The sequence below is a fragment of the Rhinoraja longicauda genome, chromosome 1 (genome assembly GCF_053455715.1).
Source record: "Rhinoraja longicauda isolate Sanriku21f chromosome 1, sRhiLon1.1, whole genome shotgun sequence".
Lineage (NCBI taxonomy): Eukaryota > Metazoa > Chordata > Chondrichthyes > Rajiformes > Arhynchobatidae > Rhinoraja > Rhinoraja longicauda.
This window is the reverse complement of record NC_135953.1, coordinates 129,686,794-129,707,584: the sequence shown is the minus strand read 5'-3', so window position 1 is coordinate 129,707,584 and position 20,791 is coordinate 129,686,794. Positions and strand designations below refer to the sequence as shown.

Here is a 20,791-nt window from a genome sequence, read left to right as displayed (position 1 = left end):
ACCCCACCCCCCCTCTTTTGGAGAAGCAAGGAATCTGGCAGGTGGGCTCTGGTCCACACGGTTTCAAAGGCCCTGCGTCTCCACCTGCTCTAGGAGCTGATGAGCGAGACAAAGCAGTGAAAAATCAGTCACAGTTGTGCGATGGGTATTAGTCAATAAGTAATTGGATCATGAACTGGACAGAGGTGCGGACCAAGGATACCAGCAGATGACAGCAATTCTGGTGCCACGGCAATTATAGCTAAATAATTTAGTAACTAGCGAGCACTCAATCAAACCAAAGACCTTAACCAAATTGTCTGATCTGCACTCATAACCTGGAGATGTCTGGTCATGACTGAATTACCAAACCCTCTGCCCTCCTGCTCCTGTTTCCCTGCCCTCCTAACTGCCAGCCGCTCCAACCTGTCTGCACCCCCTGTCCGCCCTCCTGCTGCTCTGTCCTCCCCACCACCCTCTGTCCTCCAGCCAACCCTCTGTCCTAAAACTTATTATAACACAGAAAGAGGCATCAGCTCCATGCCAGCTCAAAGGAAAGCAATTATGTTACTCCTCTTATCCCTTCCCTTATTTCTCTTGACCCTCAACTCATCCTCTCACACTTTAATTTGATTATTTTTGTTATTGAGGTACACTCTGAAGTAATTTATAGTAGACAATGAACCTTCAGAATGGTATTTGCCTGCATAATCAAGGCCCACGTTTCCTCGAATGCACAACCTAACAAATTCTGAAATTGGAGTTGCTCCATTGGTTAATACAATAAAACCTAATTAAAATGTTCCAAAGAAGAGAAAGTAATCCATAACTTACATGTATTCGTACTTGGCTCACACTGAAGAGACAAGGCCTGTAGACTTTCTTCATCCATGTCCAGGTTAAGATTTGCGAGGTACTGTTTTACCTTCCGAGCCATCTGTGCATCTTCATAGAGTTTCTTTGCATTGAGAAAAGAGCTGCGACGTACCCGTTTCTTGTGTCCCCCTGCCTGTACCACATCTAATACAGTACTATTTGTACTGCCTTGGCTAAGCGACCTGCCAAAGGGGAGAGAGAGAGAGAGAGAGAGAGCGATGCCGCTGGCTTCAGCATGGAAGGTCAAAGATTGGAACATGCAAAAGTCAGATTGAGGTCAGTCTTGTTCAAGCAAAGTAACACATGCCTCATTCCAGTAGGTCAGACAGACAAAAATGAAAGAGGGAATTAAGAGTGAATGGAAAATAAAAACCAGCAACTATTCTGCAGACCCCTATCCTATATTAACTTGACAATCAGAATTTAAACTACTATAAGCGTCTCTGCCCACTAGTCTAAAGGAAGCTACCACTCCAGCAGAACAGTTGGAGTAGGAATCAAAGCTCATGCAGGACTGTTGTTAAAAGTAGCAGTTAAAATAAATCCTGACATTAAAAATTAACCATTTCAGTTTAACAGTTTTAAAATTTAAGAGTTTTAAACTACAGCATAATTTAAGCAGCCACTCCAGAGCAATAGTATGTTTGTCTCCATATAAGGAGGGGGGAAAAACTCCAAGGCCCACAGTCCAATAGTGGTTGACCTTAAATTTAATGAAACTAAATAAACTACCATCGATCAGAATGGTCATAAATCTGGGTAAATAGTTAAATTAAAAGATCCTCTCTAAATTATATCCTGTTGTTTTGTGTAAAAATAATTAAAAATGGAATACACTTTTAGTTTAAATCCATTAAAATGTATCTGCCAACCAGTCAAGAGAGCTAAAACTTAATATTAAATTGGAAGTCAAACCTCTTGTTAAACAAAACGACTCTAATGCCGTAAGAAAGGGAAAAAAATATTCATAATTATAATACCTTTGTATCCACAAAATTATGACTGCCAATACAAGTTAATGTTTATAAGACTTTTATAATCCACTTTCGAACCAGTACTATATAAACAACGTACATGCTTTAACAATTTTGAAGTTGCTGCTCATAACATATTTTCTAAATAGCCTTAGTAGCCTCAGTAATGTTAGAAGACTCGTGAGTAAGTAAAGATCATCCAATAAAGCCAGAGCACAAAAGGGTTAAAATGAAAATGTCAAAGCATAATGGAAGCAGCAGAAAGAAAAAAATGCAAATTGGCAAAAATGTCCTTGTGCCTGCAGTACCACCACTTACCCCAGACTTCTCCACTTCTTCTTCCTGTAAGTGAGAGCCATGAATATTGAAGCGTGGGTATAGGAAGAAAGACAGAGAAAGATCACAAGCTCTGACAGAAAAGACCAGATCTCAGACATGCAGTAACAAAAGCCAAGGGACATAACACAGTCCTGTCACTTCAGTCAACATAACACATATAAGTGACTATGATCAAGTGTACTGAGTGAGATTCAAGCATTTCCCAGTCCAGTCACAGTAAACATTTATTCTTCACAGTGGAAGGCAAGTTAACCAAAAATACAATTTGTTAATCGTGAAATTATTCACATGCTACCCGAGGTTCTGTTTTTGGCATTGCTCTCTTCAAAGACATTATACAACCTGCCCAGTATTGATCACAATACATTATCTTTAGAAAACGATCCAATAAGTAGAATGGAGCGAAACATCTCAAACCTGATTTTCATGAAACCCCACAAGTGTATACCAGACATATTTCCCTGCATTTTATTCAAGTGAAGACTAAAATTACATTGATATAATACTTTTCAATCCAAAATAATATACTTTCAATAATATGGATAGCAACTTCAGCTACAGTATATCTGATACGCAACTTATTTTTAAATTTGTCAACCCATCACAGATTCATAGGCTGAATGACCTCCTTCTACACTGCATGGATATATAAATTCAAATAAATCTGATATCGTGATTGGCAGCACATTACAAAAATGCTGGGTAGAAACGAGTCTGCATCACCAGCAATCAAAATATATATTTCAATCTTTGTTTATTTTGATTTATTTGATGGCGAGTGAAAAATCTATTCCGAATTTCAACATAAATGCTTGAAAGAGTTATATTTCCAAAGTAAATGGACACAAAATGGAAATTAATTCATAGTGGCTTTCAGAAAACACACAATGTGCCTGGGGTTTGTTTCAAATAACTTCAACTGAACTGAACATAGAATCATACAATCAAGCAGAATGGAATCACCCCCTTCAGTTCACTAGGTCCATGTTGACCAAGTATCCATCTATAATAATCTCATTTTCCAGCACTTAGTTAGCGTTTCAAGATTATCAAAATACTTCTTAAATGTGAGAATACTTGTTCCACCACCCATCATGCCATGGAGAAACTTCTGAGGGTTTGGAAAGGGCACAGAGATTTACCAGAACGATGGCCAGATAAGGAGGTATTAACTGCGGGGATAGGTTAGATAGACTTGGATTGTTTTCTCTGGAACGCCAGAAGTTGCGGGAGACCTGATAGAAGTATATACAATGATGAGAGGCATAGATAGGGTAGACAGTTCAAACTTATTTCCCAGGATGTAAAAATCAAAGACTAGAGGGCATAGCTTTAAGGTGAGTGGGACAAAGCTTAAAGGAGATGTATGAGGAGATGTACAAGATTTTTTTACATGGAAGGTGGTGAATGCCTGGAACACGATGCCCGGGGTAGTGGTGGAGGCAGATATGATAGTGTCACTTAGAGAATTTTGGATAGGCAATGGAGGAATGGAGGGTTATAAATTATGTGCAGGTAGATAAGAGATGGTCTTCGCATCACGTTCAGAATAGGCATTGTGGGCCGAAGGGCATGTACCTGTGCTGTGCCGTTCTATGTTCTAAGTGCAATGTGCTGCCAAGCGCCATATTGTGTCTTTAGTAAAAGCACCAGGAAATGCATTTCTATGCTGTATTATTTTGGTTTATTCATGATAAAATGGTTTAAAAAATATCCTTTCCTAACGGAATGCCATATCAAGAGCAACAAAGGCAAAGTGAACTGCTGACAAAAAAAATTGGCTAACAGTATCATAATTTGTACAGGACCTGGAATATTGGTTAAGCATGAAAATGGGAAATATCAAATTCATTAGCAAAATAAATCATGAGAAATAATTCAGTAATTATTATGTCAATTACCAGACTTCTATTAAAAAATGTTGAAAAAAATATTTTGCACTTGAAATAATTGAAAATGCTTAAAATAAAAGTTCTGCAGATCAATGGATTTGTACAGAGATTGCAGGCAATGTGTTTTCTGTCTTTGAAGAGAGAGGTACGACTGTGGTGTGTGAAGCATATAACATTCAAGAGATCCTCAATTTAAATCTAGGATTACCCCTTAAATTCACTTTGATCACCTACTGATGCAAAGATAGGTAGGAAAATGAGCTCTGATGAGCATACAACGTGTCTGGAAAGAGACATAGATATGAGAGAGAAAAAATCAGTGTGCAAGGTGGGAGGAGTTGGCTGCGCCTAACGGCTGCGGCTCTCTGGCAGTCTGTTGTCTTTTTTTCTTTTTTTTTGTTTGTGTCGGTGTTGGGATGGTTTTTGTTTCTGTTTTTGGCTGTGTATGTGTGGTGGGGGTGTGTGGTGGGGGTGTGGGGTGGGGTGGGGGGGTGGGGCGGGGGGAAACCTTTATTTTATTAGGTCTCTTCCCCGGGGCGCGGCTCGGCTGCGGGCCTTAACATTGCCGGCGCAGCTCGGCTGCGGGACGTTTCAGTGCCCGGTGCGGCTCGGCTGCGGGCCTTAACATTGCCGGCGCAGCTCGGCTGCGGGACGTTTCAGTGCCCGGTGCGGCTCGGCTGCGGGCCTTAACATTGCCGGCGCAGCTCGGCCGCGGGACGTTTCAGTGCCCGGTGCGGCTCGGCCGCTGGACTTAACATCGCCCGGTGCGGCCGCGGGACGTTTCAGTGCCCGGTGCGGCTCGGCCGCTGGACTTAACATCGCCCGGTGTGGCCGCGGGACGTTTCAGTGCCCGGTGCGGCTTGGCCGCTGGACTTAACATCGCCCGGTGTGGCCGCGGGACGTTTCAGTGCCCGGTGTGGCCGCGGGACGTTTCAGTGCCCGGTGCGGCTCGGCCGCGGGACGTTTCAATGCCCGGTGCGGCTTGGCCGCTGGACTTAACATCGCCCGGTGTGGCCGCGGGACGTTTCAGTGCCCGGTGCGGCTTGGCCGCTGGACTTAACATCGCCCGGTGTGGCCGCGGGACGTTTCAGTGCCCGGTGCGGCTTGGCCGCTGGACTTAACATCGTCAGCGCTGTTCGGCCGCGGGACGTTTCAGTGCCCGGTGCGGCTCGGCCGTTGGACTTAACATCGCCCGGTGCGGCCGCGGGACGTTTCGGTGCCCGGGGCGGCTCGGCCGGGGGGCCTTCCATCCCCTTGCGGGGGCTGTGCGTGTCGTTTGCCTCGGTAGGGGTCGAGCTGCCTGTCCGTGGGTGCGGGGGGAAGAGAGGGGAAGTTTTTGTTGCCTCCATCACAGTGAGGGGGTGTTTGGAGTCACTGTGATGGATGTTTGTGTTGGGGTCGGGTGTCCTGTGTTCTTTTCTTTTTGCTGTATTTTGTGTGACTGCTGAAATTTCGCTCGGTGTTGTGCCGAGTGACAATAAAGTGTTGTTATGTTATGTTATGTTATGTTATGTTATGTTATAATATGCAGAAAAGTGCCAAAATTCACGTTGGTAGGAAAAAGAGACAAATAGAATGTTCAATTATTAAATACCCTTCAGGTCTGTATGTACTTATGAAGGAAACATTAACTTGCAGGTAAAGGCAATGTAATTAAGACGACAATTGGAATGCTGGTTTTAATTGCATGAAAGAATGGACAATAAAAGTAGGACGGATCACCACAACTATATACCTAGGCTTTGTTTTTTAAGAACAGATAACTTTCTTCAATAGAAGTAACTAAATAAAGGATATCTTTGCCTTAGAAGCAGTTCAGGAAAGGTTCACTAAAATGATTTTTGGAATGAAGTAATCATTCTTTGATGACTTCCACGAATGTTGATTTATGAAGAAAGGTCAACTGGTCCTCATTGGGTTTTTGAAGCATTAGATGTGCTCTTATTGAGCAGTTTATCAGGATTAAGGCTGTCAGGGTATCTTTGCTGGGGACAGATTTTGGTCCTAAGGGGCAAAGTCTTATAATAATGGTTTGACTGCTTAAGACACAGTTGAAGAAAATTTATTTGCTCTGAAGGTTGTGAATTTTCAGAATTCTCTAGTCCAGCAGATATTCAAATGTGTAGGGAACATAAAATGTTGAGGTCAAAGGCCAGATCACCCATAATCTTACTGATAGAGCGTGCTCAAGGGGATATATGGCTCATAATTGTTTCTTTTCTCTATGTTTTTATTAACACTTCATATCTTCCCATTGATTAAACTGCCCTTTTATACTTTTATAGACCAGAGATATTCTGAAACTACAAAACATAAATAGTATTAAATTTGAATACCATTAAAATGACAGATTTCTAGTATTTGGAGTATTTTGATTTTCAACTACACTGAATGATCAGTTTCAAACAAATGTTTATTTGAATTTTCTTGAAAACTGTACACACCAAATTCCTTGTTGAAACTTGTATACAATCTATCACATTTTTTTAGAGATACAGATCCAACTTAATTTGCAATTCAAGTTCATGGATACCACAGAAGGCATTTTGGACACACTGGCCAAGGACTACAAACTTGTCTTGCTTTAGAATTTCTAAATAATGTTGTGCATGCCAAATATTGGACACAGTTTTATCAGTTTTATGAAGAAAAGGGGAGCTAAGGTACATTTTTTTAACTCTGTGTGAAAAGCAAATATGAGAATTCTGAACTGCAGTTCTGTTTCCTAACAAAATATTTTTAGAGCATTAGACTGCAGAAAGGAGATATTTTAAACAAACCTATATTGAAATGCTAAATACTCAAGATGCAATTATGACAAAATAGTTATGATTCATTTTTTAACTGTAACAATATGAGAATTCTTTAGTGCTGCATATAGTATGTTGATATCAGCCAAATTACTTTAATGTAAAGCAGGTTTACAGCATAATTTCTGTTGTAACTACCGAATTAAAACAGGTTTGATTTTACGAACAAAAAGCATTTTGCTCACAGCCAGTCTTTCTTAAATGGTTTAGAATGCAATCACTATGGATTTGAGTATCTTGTAAACCAAGGCACTAACCTTGTTCTGAACATAACAGCAGGATCCATATTAACCGAAGCCATACGGCCAACATGACGAATTTCTTTTGCAATCATGCGTAGCTTTTCAAAATTGATCAAACCTTCTACTTTTGAGTCATTTCCTAAGGGAGAAAAATGAACAGAATAACTCCTGAGAAAGAAGCAATCCCTATTTTATCCATTAAAATTATCTTTTTAACATCCCAACGAAGATTTCATTAAGGTTGAAAAAATAAATCAGCAAATATTGAATGGTTGGCACCAAGCTCGAGTTTTAAATGTCTGAAGATTGTGAAAGAAAGACCAAGGAAGTCAAGCATTTTTAAATTTGTGCAGCGATATGAATAAAAATTTGCTTTTAAAGATAATTACCTTCATGTAGGAACGTCAGATCTTTTTTGATTACAGGGAAGAGGGGAATAATAGGAGGCTGCAGGTTCTGGTTATTGAGAACATTGCGGTATTTAGCCATATTTCTGGAAGGGTCCAAGAGATCCTGAAGATCTTGAAATAACTTCTCATATTTGTTTGGAAGCTTTTCCCATGTATTACGCAGTCGCGCCACTGGTGCAAGGTATAGACCACTAGATATTGAGATGACAAAAAATAATTACAATTGGCATTACTGTCAAAAATATTGCAACATTTTGATCAATGGTTTTAAAATACAACATCCAAGTTGCCATAGCAACCTGCGGCAGTTCTAAAAATGTATTGTTTTTGCATTTAAGCACAGTGCAGCATTTGAAAGATGTCACAATCTGTAAAAGTAAACACATAGAAAGAAGTATTAAACTTCCAAAGTATGAGCTGATGTTATGCATTGCATTTAATTCTAGAATGCATCGTCTATAAAGCACGGATAATTTTCCACTTTCTACTCCTCTCCTCCATGCCTCATGTTTACATTTTTCCTAAACCTGCTCCACTTTAATCTCCACCCTTCCCCTTACTGTTCCCTTACTACTGCTCATTACAGGGTCAAATGCATTATTGCAAATAACTTTTTTTACTGCTGGGCATTACATTCAACAAAAACATTGTACGGTTTACCAAACTGAAAATAAATATTCTTACATGACAGTAAAATACTAAAATGGAGTTACGGGCCTGTCCCAGTTAGGCGATTTTTAAGGCGACTGCCGGTGACTAGGCTGTTGCCGCACGTTCGCGGGGGGTGTCGCGGGCATGATCGTGAGGAGTCTCCAATGAGTCGTAGCAGATCTCGGGTCGTCACGGAAAATCGATTCTGTTCGAAATTTTTCGGTGACAATTGGCTTGACGCTAATGATCGTAGCTTGTCGTGGGCGCTGTCACAGGTTGTCGCCAAGTGTGGTAGGATGTCGCTGGTACTAAGGACGGATGAATTTCATTGGCGACTACCAACGTCAACCGGCGACAGGTACCTGGATCAGGAGAAGACAAGTTGCGACAGGAACTGTCAAAACCCGTCCACAGAAGTTCAGCTGCAACAGCCAGCTGTGGAATGGGGGCGGAGACCGCGATGCTGTCAAAGGGGGGTGGACACCTGACCATACCGACAGCAAGGTCCGGCCAGACCACTTTTTAGGTATATTTTGGAATTGTTAGAAGTTTTAAAAAAAAGATTTTTGCATGTAGTTATCTACCTTTCATAGGAATATAGTTTGTTTGCATTTCTAAGTACTTTCTCATGGCATCTATTTCAAATATTCTAGTTTCATTTATTTTGACCAATGGAATAAACACAAAGACAAGCAATTCACTGCATTGAAAGGCAAACTCTTTTCATTTATTTCGATCATTGAAACAAAACCAACACAACCAATGCACTGTATCGAAAAATAAATTCCTTTGGGAGGGTGTGAGGGGCACTAAAAAGGGGCTTGGGTTGAGGTCTTTTGGGGGCTCCCTTCCTGGAGTGGTGGACCTCTGCTTGTGGAGTGGGCTGTTTGCTGCTGGTCTTCAGATAATGTCATTCTGCCATGGTACGCTGCCTAGTTCGGAGTTGTAGTAAGTGCAGGTTGACGTAAGTTGTCGTAGCTTGTCGTAGTCCCTGTCATAGTGGACATCCTAGGTCGCGAAGACTGGGTCGCCGGTTGTCGGCAGCTTGCTGTCGCATAGGTGGTAGGTTGTCGTAGCTTGTCGTGGGCATTGTTGTGGTCATTGCCGTAGACATTGTCGTATGGTAAAAAAAATGTACGTTTTTCGGCGATCTGCTACGACTTTGACAGTCGCCGGCAGTCGCCTTAAAAATCGCGAAACTGGGACAGGCCCTTCAAAAGAAAAAATGACGCAGATATGATATGAAGGATGCTGGTACCCCTGCTCAACAACCATCGCCTTAATCACTACAAAGAGATTGTTATAGTTTGTAGATCCAGCCAGTAGAGATTTAACAGGCCATGTACACAGTTATCCATCTTGTATAGTGTCATTTGGTAGAAACATAAAAACGTAGAAAATAGGTGCAGCAGGAGGCCATTTGGCCATTCATTGTGATCATGGCTGATCATCCACAATCGGTAACCCGTGCCTGCCTTCTCCCAACATCCCTTGATTCCGCTAGCCCCTAGAGCTCTATCTAACTTTCTCTTGAACGCATCCAGTGAATTAGCCTCTACTGCCTTTTGTGGCAGAGAATTCCACAAATTCACAACTCTCTAGGTGAAAAGGTTTTTTCTCATCTCAGTTTAGACTGTGGCCCCTGGTTCTGGAAGACTGTGGCCCCTGGTTCTGGTAGACACTGCACGGTATATCACAGGTATTGACCTACCTTCCTCCCATCAAAACGATCTGTAGGAGACGCTGCCTCAAAAAGGCAGCAAATATCAGCAAAGACCTGACTTTGCTCCCACCATCGGTAAGGTGATACAGGAGGCCTAAAACCATGACCACTAGGTTTAAGAATAGCCCAGCAACCATTAGGCTCTTGAACACTATACAACACTAACCTCAACAATGAACTTCCATGGACTACATCCTGATCTGCACTACAAACTTAATTTTTTGGCATTGGAGCTACAATTATTAGTTTATTGATTTTTTTAAAATTATTGTGTTTAGTTGTGTATATTGCATTTATGGGCCTATTAAGCTATTGCAAGAAAGAATTTAATCGTTCCATTGTTGGTACATATGACAATTGAACTCTCTTGACATGGCATGAAAAAAAAATCCCTTTTGATGTGATTGAATAGAATATACAAGAGTTTTGTTTCAATTTGAGTTGTAAACCTTCCATCTCCAATTTTACAAATTTTCATTTTGTATATTGGGCTTTACATTTCTTACTAAGAACCTTACTTAGAATGATAGGCATTCATGGTCCTCTTTAGCCTATTCGACTTCTTTGCTTTCATTTTCTTTTTAAAACGTAACTAAAGGTAAAGTTAAAATCCTCTTTTTTGAAATATATTCTCCGGTTGCCTCCTTGCCATTTTTAGAATAAACAATAGACAATAGGTGCAGGAGTAGGCCATTCAATGTGATCATGGCTGATCATTCTCAATCAGTACCCCGTTCCTGACTTCTCCCCATTCCCCCTGACTCCGCAATCCTTAAGAGCTCTATCTAGCTCTCTCTTGAATGCATTCAGAGAATTGGCCTCCACTGCCTTCTGAGGCAGAGAATTCCACAGATTCACAACTCTCTGACTAAAAAAGTTTTTCCTCATCTCTGTTCTAAATGGCCTACCCCTTATTCTTAAACTGTGGCCCCTAGTTCTGGACTCCCCCCACATTGGGAACGTGTTTCCTGCCTCTAACGTGTCCAACCCCTTAATAATCTTATATGTTTCGATAAGATCCCCTCTCATCCTTCTAAATTCCAGTGTATACAAGCCTAGTCGCTCCAGTCTTTCAACATATGACAGTCCCGCCATTCCAGGAATTAACCTAGTAAACCTACGCTGCACGCCCTCAATAGCAAGAATATCCTTCCTCAAATTTGGAGACCAAAACTGCACACAGTACTCCAGGTGCGGTCTCACTAGGGCCCTGTACAACTGCAGAAGGACCTCTTTGCTCCTATACTCAACTCCTCTTGTTATGAAGGCCAGCATTCCATTGGCTTTCTTCACTGCCTGCTATACCTGCATGCTTCCTTTCAGTGACTGATGCACTAAGACACCCAGATCTCGTTGTACGTCCCCTTTTCCTAACTTGACACCATTCAGATAATACTATGCCTTCCAATTCTTACTACCAAAGTGGATAACCTCACACTTATCCACATTAAACTGCATCTGCCATGCATCCGCCCACTCACACAACCTGTCCAAGTCACCCTGCAACCTCATAGCATCTTCCTCACAGTTCACAATACCACCCAGCTTTGTATCATCTGCAAATTTGCTAATGGTGCTTTTAATCCCTTCATCCAAGTCATTAATGTATATTGTAAATAGCTGCGGTCCCAGCACCGAGCCTTGCGGTACCCCACTAGTTACTGCCTGCCATTCTGAAAGGGACCCATTTATCCCCACTCTTTGCTTTCTGTCTGTCAACCAATTTTTTATCCATGTCAGTACCCTACCTCCAATACCATGTGCTCTAATTTTGCCCACTAATCTCCTATGTGGAACCTTGTCGAAGGCTTTCTGAAAGTCGAGGTACACCACATCCACCGGCTCTCCCCTGTCAATTTTCCTAGTTACATCCTCAAAGAATTCCAGAAGATTAGTCAAGCATGATTTCCCCTTCGTAAATCCATGCTGACTCGGAACTATCCAAATGCTTCGCAATTTAGTCTTTTATAATTGACTCCAGCATATACCCCACCACTGATGTAAGACTAACTGGTCTATAATTTCCCGTTTTCTCTCTCCCTCCTTTCTTAAAAAGTGGGACAACATTAGCTACCCTCCAATCCACAGGAACTGATCCTGAATCTATAGAACATTGGAATATTTTGCAGCCCCGTAGCTTAAAAACCACCTGCGTACAACAAATAAAAACCAATGGCCAAAACAAACCTTCATGCCTTCTCCACCCTTTAATAAGATATTGATTGGCTGACCTTTTACCTCTGTGCCACTTTCCTGCACTTATCCATATTTCTAAAAATCTAACCACCTCTGCCTTGAATATACTCAGTGTCTTCCAGAGTCCACCTTAATGGAGAATTCCAAAGATTCACCGTCTCTGGATAAGGAAGTTTCTTCTCATCTCTGTTTGAAATTATAATTGATGGTTCAAGAAACCTGAGCCAGGGAATACATCATTTCTCCATCTATTCTATAAATTCTCATAACAATTTTGTGCATTTCAATTAGATCACCTCTAATTTTTCTAAATTCAAGATAGTATATGCCTTGTCTACTGACTCTTTCATACAAACAAACTGTCATCCCAGAAATCAAAGATAGACACAAATAGCTGGAGTATCTCAGCGGGGGAGACAGCATCCCTGGAGAAAAGGAATAGGTGACATTTCGGGTTGAGACCCTTCTCGTGCCTGAAGAAGGGTCTCGACCCGAAACATCACCTATTCCTTTTCACTGGAGATGCTGTCTCACCCGCTGAGTTACTCTAGCCTTTTGTGTCTATCTTTGGTTTAAACCAGCATCTGCAGTTCCTTCCTACACATTCCAAGAATCAATCTGTTGAATATTTGCTACACACTCTTTATTGCAATTGAATCTTTCCTTATGTAGATAAGCACATAATATACCATGTGTGGCCTCACCATGGCACCTTCTATTAGAGCAAAGTTTTTCTACTCTTGTATCTGCTTGCTTTCTACATTGTTCACCTTCCTAAACTTATTCTATCTAATGTTGGGCTCCAGTGATCCATGCACAAGGACACTCACATCCCTCTGAACAACTTTCAATCTTAAGAGTTGAAAACATTTCTGCTTATTTCTTTCTACCGAAGTGGGTGATCTGAGGCTTTTCCACATTGTATTCCAGGTGTACATCCCTTACAATTTACTTCACTTGTCCCACTTTTCATTTATGCATACCATTCCTTTAAACAATCTTTCTCGCCTCATGTTTCTATAACAATTTACAGTTGTACCTTTCGAATTTTAGGATATGTGACCTCAATGACACTCACTAAACCCCCTTACCTATTCTTAAAATTATTCTCCTTCACAATGCTTTTAGTTACCAACACCTCCTTGGAATCAGAACCCTATCTTATTTCATTCACAAGATGTGAACATTCCTACCAAGGCTGGTAGTTATTGCCTTTAGATGCCTGAAAAGGTGAAATTGATGAATAATGGTAGTCATCCAATGACGAAACTATATGAGGATGGTAAATTCCCACCTTATTACATTTTGACTTGTCAAATTCCCCTTATTAATCCTTGATTCTGAACTTGCAAGTGCATCTGAACCGGCCCCCAGAATTTCCACTGTCAAATATATATTTATATTTAAACCATTTTTAACTTTTCTGGCACATGGAAATAGTCAACATAATGCTGAATACGTGATTCACAGCTGTAGTAAGAAAACATTTTCACTCGACTTTCAGATACAAATTTGGGGTTGTTTAAATTCTGATCAAAATTTTTGACACCCCTTTCATTTGCAACAAATTGTGACTTGAAATATTAAATGCGACCCATTATTAGCTTAAACTTTTCTAAAATTAATAAATTACATTTAAAGAAAAGAATATTTTTTAGAAATAAACTGTCTATCAGATTATTACCTGATTATTGCAAACATGGAATTAAAGTTCTTGCATTCTCTACAGTGCAGCGCCATTTTAATGAAGTGTTTAATTATCTTCATTCTCTTCAATTGGTTTGACTCTCGAAGAATCTCTGTTGCAACCCAAAATGTTTCTTGATTGATAATGTTCTCAAATTTCATAAGATTGACACATTCACTTTTTAATTTAAGTTTGAATAAGTCATCAATATATTCCGTGGGTTCAATGTTACGAAATAATTCAAAGTTCCTCATGGAGAGCTGGGTGGCAACTTCAACAGTACTTAGCTGAAGCAGTACGATCTGACTTTCCCGGAACAATTCCTGAGCATCCTCATCTGAGCACAGTGTCTCTGTCTCCATGTTGTTCTTTAGATAATACCTTGGAAAGACAAAAATAATCAATCTTAAAAGTAAAATAAAATACCAATAACCTGCTCAGAATTACTGAATAGATGGGTAAATTAGAACAAAGTGAGTATGATTCAGGAGCAGCAGTCACAGCAAATTCAATTTATTTCATACTAGCAAGCAAATAATGGTCACTTTTTAAAATTTTATTTTGGTAATGCTTTCAGACCAGTAGTTATGGTGATGCTCTAATGTTCTGACAAAATGTTAAAACTTCACATATTGTTCACTAGGCAAACAGCAGACTAGATTTACAGTTACACATTTTCAGAGGGTCAGTGTCCTCCATAATGTTTGGGACAAAGACCCACCATTTATTTATTTGCCTCTGTACTCCACAATTTGAGATATGTAATAGAAAAAAATCACATGTGGTGAAAGTGCACGTTGTCAGATTTTATTAACGGCCATTTTTATACATTTTGGTTTCACCATGTAGAAATTACAGCTGTGTTTATACATAGTCCCCCCCATTTCAAGGCACCATAATGTTTGGGACACATGGCTTCACAGATGTTTGTAATTGCTCAGGTGTGTTTAAATGCCCCCTTAATGCAAGTATGGCCCCATAGCAGAAGTGTCCACGTCGGGGAGCAGGAAAATGGAAGTGTCCTGAGCTAATTCTGCAACCACCATCATCTATTGTACAAGTGATGGCTCTCATTGATTGTCGCCGGAAGCTTGCGCCCTTTTCAGGACAGACGATGACAGTGATGTAACATTTGAAACATGGATGATGGATATGAAAGAAGAATGCAGGTATACGAGAGCTCTCAGCACCTAGTCTTTCCTCCAGTCTTTCTATCACCTTTGGAAACTTTTATTGCTGTTTATCAACATGAGGACCAAAGTTGTGCCAATGAAAGTAAAGAGCCATTATGAGATGGAGAAACAAGAATAAACCTGTTAAAGACATCAGCCAAACTTAGGCTTACCAAAATCAACTGTTTGGAACATGATTAAGAAGAGAGCACTGGTGAGCTTGCTAATCGCAAAGGACTGGCAGGCCAAGGAAGACCTCCACAGCTGATAACAGAAGAATTCTCTCTATAATAAAGAAAAAAACCCAAACATCTGTCCGACTGATCAGAAACACATTTCAGGTGTGGATTTGTTAATGTCCACTGTCCACAGAAGACTTCATGAACAGAAATACAGAGGCTACACTGCAAGATGCAAACCACTGGTTAGCCGCAAAACTAGGATGGCCAGCTTACAGTTTGCCAAGAAGTACTTAAAAGAGCAACCATAGTTCTGGAAAAGGGTCTTGCGGACAGATGAGAGGAAGATTAACTTATATCAGAGTAATGGCAAGAGCAAAGCATGGAGGAGAGAAGGAACTGCCCAAGATCCAAAGCATACTACCTCATCTGTGAAACACGGTGGTGGGGGTGTTATGGCCTGGGCATGTATGGCTGCCGAAGGTACTGGCTCACTTATCTTCACTGATGATACAACTGCTGATGGTAGTAGCATAATGAATTCTGAAGTGTGTAGACACATCCTATCTGCTCAAGTTCAAACAAATGCTTCAAAACTCATTGGCCGGCGGTTAATTCCACAGCAAGCCAGTGATCCCAAACATACTGCTAAAGCAACAAAGGAGTCTTTCAAAGCTAAAATATGGTTAATTCTTGAGTGGCTAAATCAATCACCCGATCTGAACACAATTGAGCATGCCTTTTATATGCTGAAGAGAAAACTGAAGGGGACTAGCCCCCAAAACAAGCATAAGCAATACAGGCCTGATAGAACATCACCAGAGAAGACACCCAGCAACTGATGTCCATGAATCGCAGACTTCAAGCAGTCATTGCATGCGAAGGGTGTGTAACAAAATACTAAATATAACTAGGAAAAAAAAATGCAGATGCTGGTTTAAATCGAAGGTAGACACAAAATGCTGGAGTAACTCAATGGGTCAGGTAGCAGCTCAGGAGAGAAGGAATGGGTGGCGTTTCGGGTCGAGACCCTTCTTCAGACTGATAAGCATAACTACTTTCATTTACATGACATTGCTGTGTCCCAAACATTATGGTGCCCTGAAATGGGGGGACTATGTATAAACACTGCTGTAATTTCTATATGTTGAAACTTTAACCGCATGCAATTTTTTCTATTACAAATCTCAAATTGTGGAATACAGAGGCAAATAAATAATGATGGGTCTTTGTCCCAAACATTATGGAGGGCACTGTAACAGCTTGTCTGATATTTGCACTTCTCTCTTTGATAATTTCTTATAGGAAGATTGAATTACATGGAGGGCAGGCCTTGAGAAATTGAACTATTGTGTTTCTGTGGATGTTTCAGTGGCTTGCCTGCGATCGGAAAGTTCAGAACATTGGACAGGGAACAATGTAAAGCTAATAGAATGGAAAAACGAGAACTATACGACAAAAATTTGAAAATAATTTAAAAGCATTTCACAATATAAAGACGAATTTAAACCAGAAATGGAGACACTTTTACACCTATACATAGAGCAGTTTTTGTAACACTTCAACTTTAAATTCAAACTCAGCAATCTTCCTTAAAACCTAAAAAAAAAATCCAATTTATTTGTTAAAAAATTCTTGCAGAAGCATAGATTATGACAAGATAATCATCTTTACCTGCCACTAAGTTGGATTCGATCAGCAAGTTTTGATAGTTGATCTGGAAGACGCCTTTGTTTGATGACACTTTCAGGCGTGACAGAGACTTCACAAAGTGAGTATGATTCAGGAGCAGCAGTCACAGCAAATTCACGAAGTGCCTGAATTACCACTTCCTTTGCAGTGGTGTCCCTACTGATCATTATGTAGCGACTTTGTTGATCTGCCTTGAAAACCCTTAAAACTTGGTCTGGAAGTTCTGCTCATTAAAGGAAAAGGAACTTGCATAAATGAAAACTATCTGAGAAAGGTTATTCGAACATATGAAATCAATAGACAGGAAAAGATCCCCCAGTTCATGAGATCTAACATGGGCAATGTGTACTTGCAATAATTAAACATCTAACATTAATATTAATATTGTTTTGCTATAATTGAAACAAGTTGTCTTTGTAAACTTGTTCTTTACATATACCTATTTTCTCAAGATCTAACTTCAAATGCATTTAAATGATCTCAGTTTAATAATGGAGAAAATCAGGTAGGAACTCCCCTCGTCCTGATATTGCAGTAAACATGTTTCATTGCCTTATTTATTTGGATAATGCCAATGGAAGAGTTTGAAGTACCGATACCCAACCAATTAAATCTAACAGAAAAAAAACCAGGATGTGTGTCCAAAACTTAGGTGCAAGCAAGAGTTTTTGCAGGATGATAAATATTATGTCTAAACAATTTCTCGAGTACTGAAAATGTATGTGTGCAATCTCAGTACCTCGCAGTTTTAAATATATTTTTTTAATCTACTTCATTCATTCTCTATATATAAAATCACAATTATTTAAATTATCTAATTTACATTTCTTGGTTCAGGCTATGCCTCTGAACAAGGAATGTCTTGAAAAGAAATTCAAGTTATTGCTGAAAAACTCCAAGTAAACTTTGTGGCAGCTGTCAGCATAATCAATTACTTTGTTGTAAATGGATTTATTTTCTCTTGAGACCAACAACAGAGCAGGTGAAACTTTATCTCACTTGTAGGCAGAAAAGAAAGTTCCTTTAAAACTCAGATGTCAAAATAATACTCATGATTAATTAGGCATAACTGGTGCTATTTTGCAAACTGCTTTGGCATTTTTTTAAATTGGATTTGCAGTACATATTGCCTATAATTACAATTATGCTTTCCTGTTTTTCATTCACTGATCAAGATAAATTAAAAGAAAAGCTGTGTGCTTGCTACTTTAAAAAAACGTTAAAATGCTGGAAGTATTTCAGGCATCAAAAAGAAATACATTCTATGTCACACCCTTCATCAGAGTTGTCTTTGATTGTTTGTCAATCTGTAAAATTTTGGGAGTTTTTGCATCAGAAGCACTTTCATATTGACCGACTTTAATAATAATGATCCATTGGTGCAATTCTTTCATCGTCAAATTTCACAATATTCTAATATTGGGTTTTCCCAAATATGCATGTGTTTTATTGAACTATTGCAATATTCCAAAACATAAGATTGGAAAATATTGCAGTTTTAGATACCAAGAAGGATGTCAAAAATATAAAGCAACCCAAGAAATATTTTTGGACATTATGGCAACAGGTTGATTTTGCATTATTTGAAATAATATTCAACAACCAGGCACGTCAAATAATGGTGCAGACAATTGCACCAATCAGCAACAATATGTTGGAATTACAGGAACATTAGTAACCACATCAATTTTGTTGATTTGTGGAATTACTGCCATCCAAAATGCAATCATGACCCATGCATTGCTGCTGGATGATGCTTCCTTTTAAAAGCAATACCATTCCTCTTAGAGTCATTGATTGGTACTATACTTTAAATACATTCTGAAACATCAGGTGCAACCACAGGACAAGTAAACCTCTAACAATAAAACATATAGCAAAACAGACGACAGAACTGATAGAGATATTATCCAGGATCAACCATACCACAAAATCAATATCTCACATCTTGTTAAAGGGCATTTTGGTAACTAACGCCAACAGAGACTAAATACATAATTTCAAACATTGCTGATGACCTAAAAACAAAACACTACACTATTTAAATAGGAATAATATCAATGCATTTTATTCTAAATTACTCACTATGAGAACTTGCAGCTTTTGAAATAAGAAATAAAATAATATTTGTACATGTTTTATAATTCAATTAAAACCTATAGCATTCCATATGTAAATTTGGAAGCTCGATTAAAACTAATTCTGTTCACTGCATAATTGTCCCAACATGCAACTCAAACCATGGATCATTTAATTCATCCATCAAAAGAGTGAGTCCTGCAAATTTAAGTCAGATGTTTCTCATGCATTAAAAAAGAATTCCACTGAATGCACTCTCATTGTTTCCCACTGGGCTTTTGCACTCATGGAAAAATCATCTTCCATTTTATGTGCTAGGGTGGATTATTAAAATGTGTAAAAGAATTCAATTGCTAATTACCCATCTCAAGATAGCCAGATAGTCATTTTAAAATATCACAAAGTAACGTTAACAAGTACACTATGAGCCGAGACAAAATTAATTTTAAAATTATTTTCTGATGCTTTGCAAAAAGATCACTTTTTAGGGGGTCAGCAGCATCTGTGGAAGGAATGTCCATTCATTCCTGACCTGCTGAGTACCTGCAGCATTTTTGTTTTTCAAGATTCTAGCAGCTGCACTTTTTGTGTCTGTTTTGATCACTTTACTTTTGTACAGATGCCAGTAACTACAATTTCACTATCTGATTAACCACCGGGTGGCGCCAGGAACGGCTGCCTCGCCAAACAGTCTGTCGTTTCCTTATTTGTGTTTAAATAGTATGCGTTAAATGTATGTTTTTAGTGCTCTTTAGCTTGTTTTATGTGGGGGGGGGATTGGGGGAATCTTTTTCTAATCTCTTACCTCGACGGAGATGCGATTGTTTTCCGTATCATATCTCCGTCCGCACTGCGGTCTAACATCAAGGATATTACCAATTCAAATACAGCGTGTCAGATTTGACAGATGTGTGTGACTGACTAGCAGCGTTCATTGAAAGGGAATAAAGATAGTTGCAATCTCATAACTATACTCAAATGAAGTGAGCTGACAACATCAAACCTGTAAGAAACTCCAAATCTCAGTAGTAAATATTTATCTTTATTGCCCTCAAAAATAAAATTCATTTTATGTACTGGCTGATGGAACAAAGCCATGGAATAATTCTATTTTAAAAAGTATGCTTTTGCTTAATGGGCAATGACAACTGACATTACAATTTAATCCAAGTCACACCATATAATTTACTGGTTAAAATTGAATTGTACACCTAACAGCAAATTTAGTTTCAAGCCAATAATTTATAATTACCAAGTTAAATTACTTATGTTTGTAAACAACACAAAACAGAATTGAGTTCCTGCCTAGAAAGTATATTGCATATAAAAAATATATGCAACAAGTATCCAAATAAGGTGGCCAAAAGGAAGCACATTTTGGAATTAAATTTACACTCACCTGGTGTAGTGTTGAAATCAAGAATGCGATGATGAGATTGCAACAGATCAGGATTACTAGAAGATAAGGTTCCGCTTACAGGCAGAGCAGGAGCAATATGTCTGCATTGTTTCAACCCAACTATGCTGTCGTCCTGGGATTGACCAATACCAATATCACTGTAAGAAGCAGGAGAACAATAAAACTGGATCATTATCACCAATTTTAAACCACATCAACGCTGCACAAAACATAACATATATTATTCAAAGCACAGAAAGTAATCAACCTAACAAATCAATGCCACATAGCTTCACATGGACTCACCTCCATTACATTCACCCACTCCGCTATTCTTCAAGCACTTACTTGCCTTGCCCTCAAATGTAATACTCTTTGCTCATCTTTAAATCACCAAGGAGTCAAGGTGTTTCAGGAAATAATGGGAAAGTAGTGCTGAAGCCGAGTTTGAGTTAGCCATGATCTTTATCAATGACAGAGCAGGCTTGAGC

General features: G+C 39.4%; 1 protein-coding gene across 6 annotated transcripts in view; it reads right to left on the bottom strand.

The window, feature by feature from the left end:
* The window catches only part of rapgef2b (Rap guanine nucleotide exchange factor 2b), a 262,350-nt gene that overhangs the window by 37,983 nt on the left and 203,576 nt on the right, over positions 1-20,791 (bottom strand). For 5 of the 6 annotated variants that reach the window (XM_078406666.1, XM_078406684.1, XM_078406693.1 and 2 more), the window contains 7 exons: positions 20,301-20,458; positions 16,805-17,045; positions 13,777-14,160; positions 7,502-7,713; positions 7,128-7,251; positions 2,148-2,171; positions 814-1,037 (listed from right to left, as the gene is read on the bottom strand). In XM_078406666.1, coding sequence (XP_078262792.1) covers positions 814-1,037; positions 2,148-2,171; positions 7,128-7,251; positions 7,502-7,713; positions 13,777-14,160; positions 16,805-17,045; positions 20,301-20,458 — 1,367 coding nt within the window. The remainder of the gene's footprint in view (positions 1-813; positions 1,038-2,147; positions 2,172-7,127; positions 7,252-7,501; positions 7,714-13,776; positions 14,161-16,804; positions 17,046-20,300; positions 20,459-20,791) is intronic. The other variant, XM_078406675.1, reaches the window with a different exon arrangement.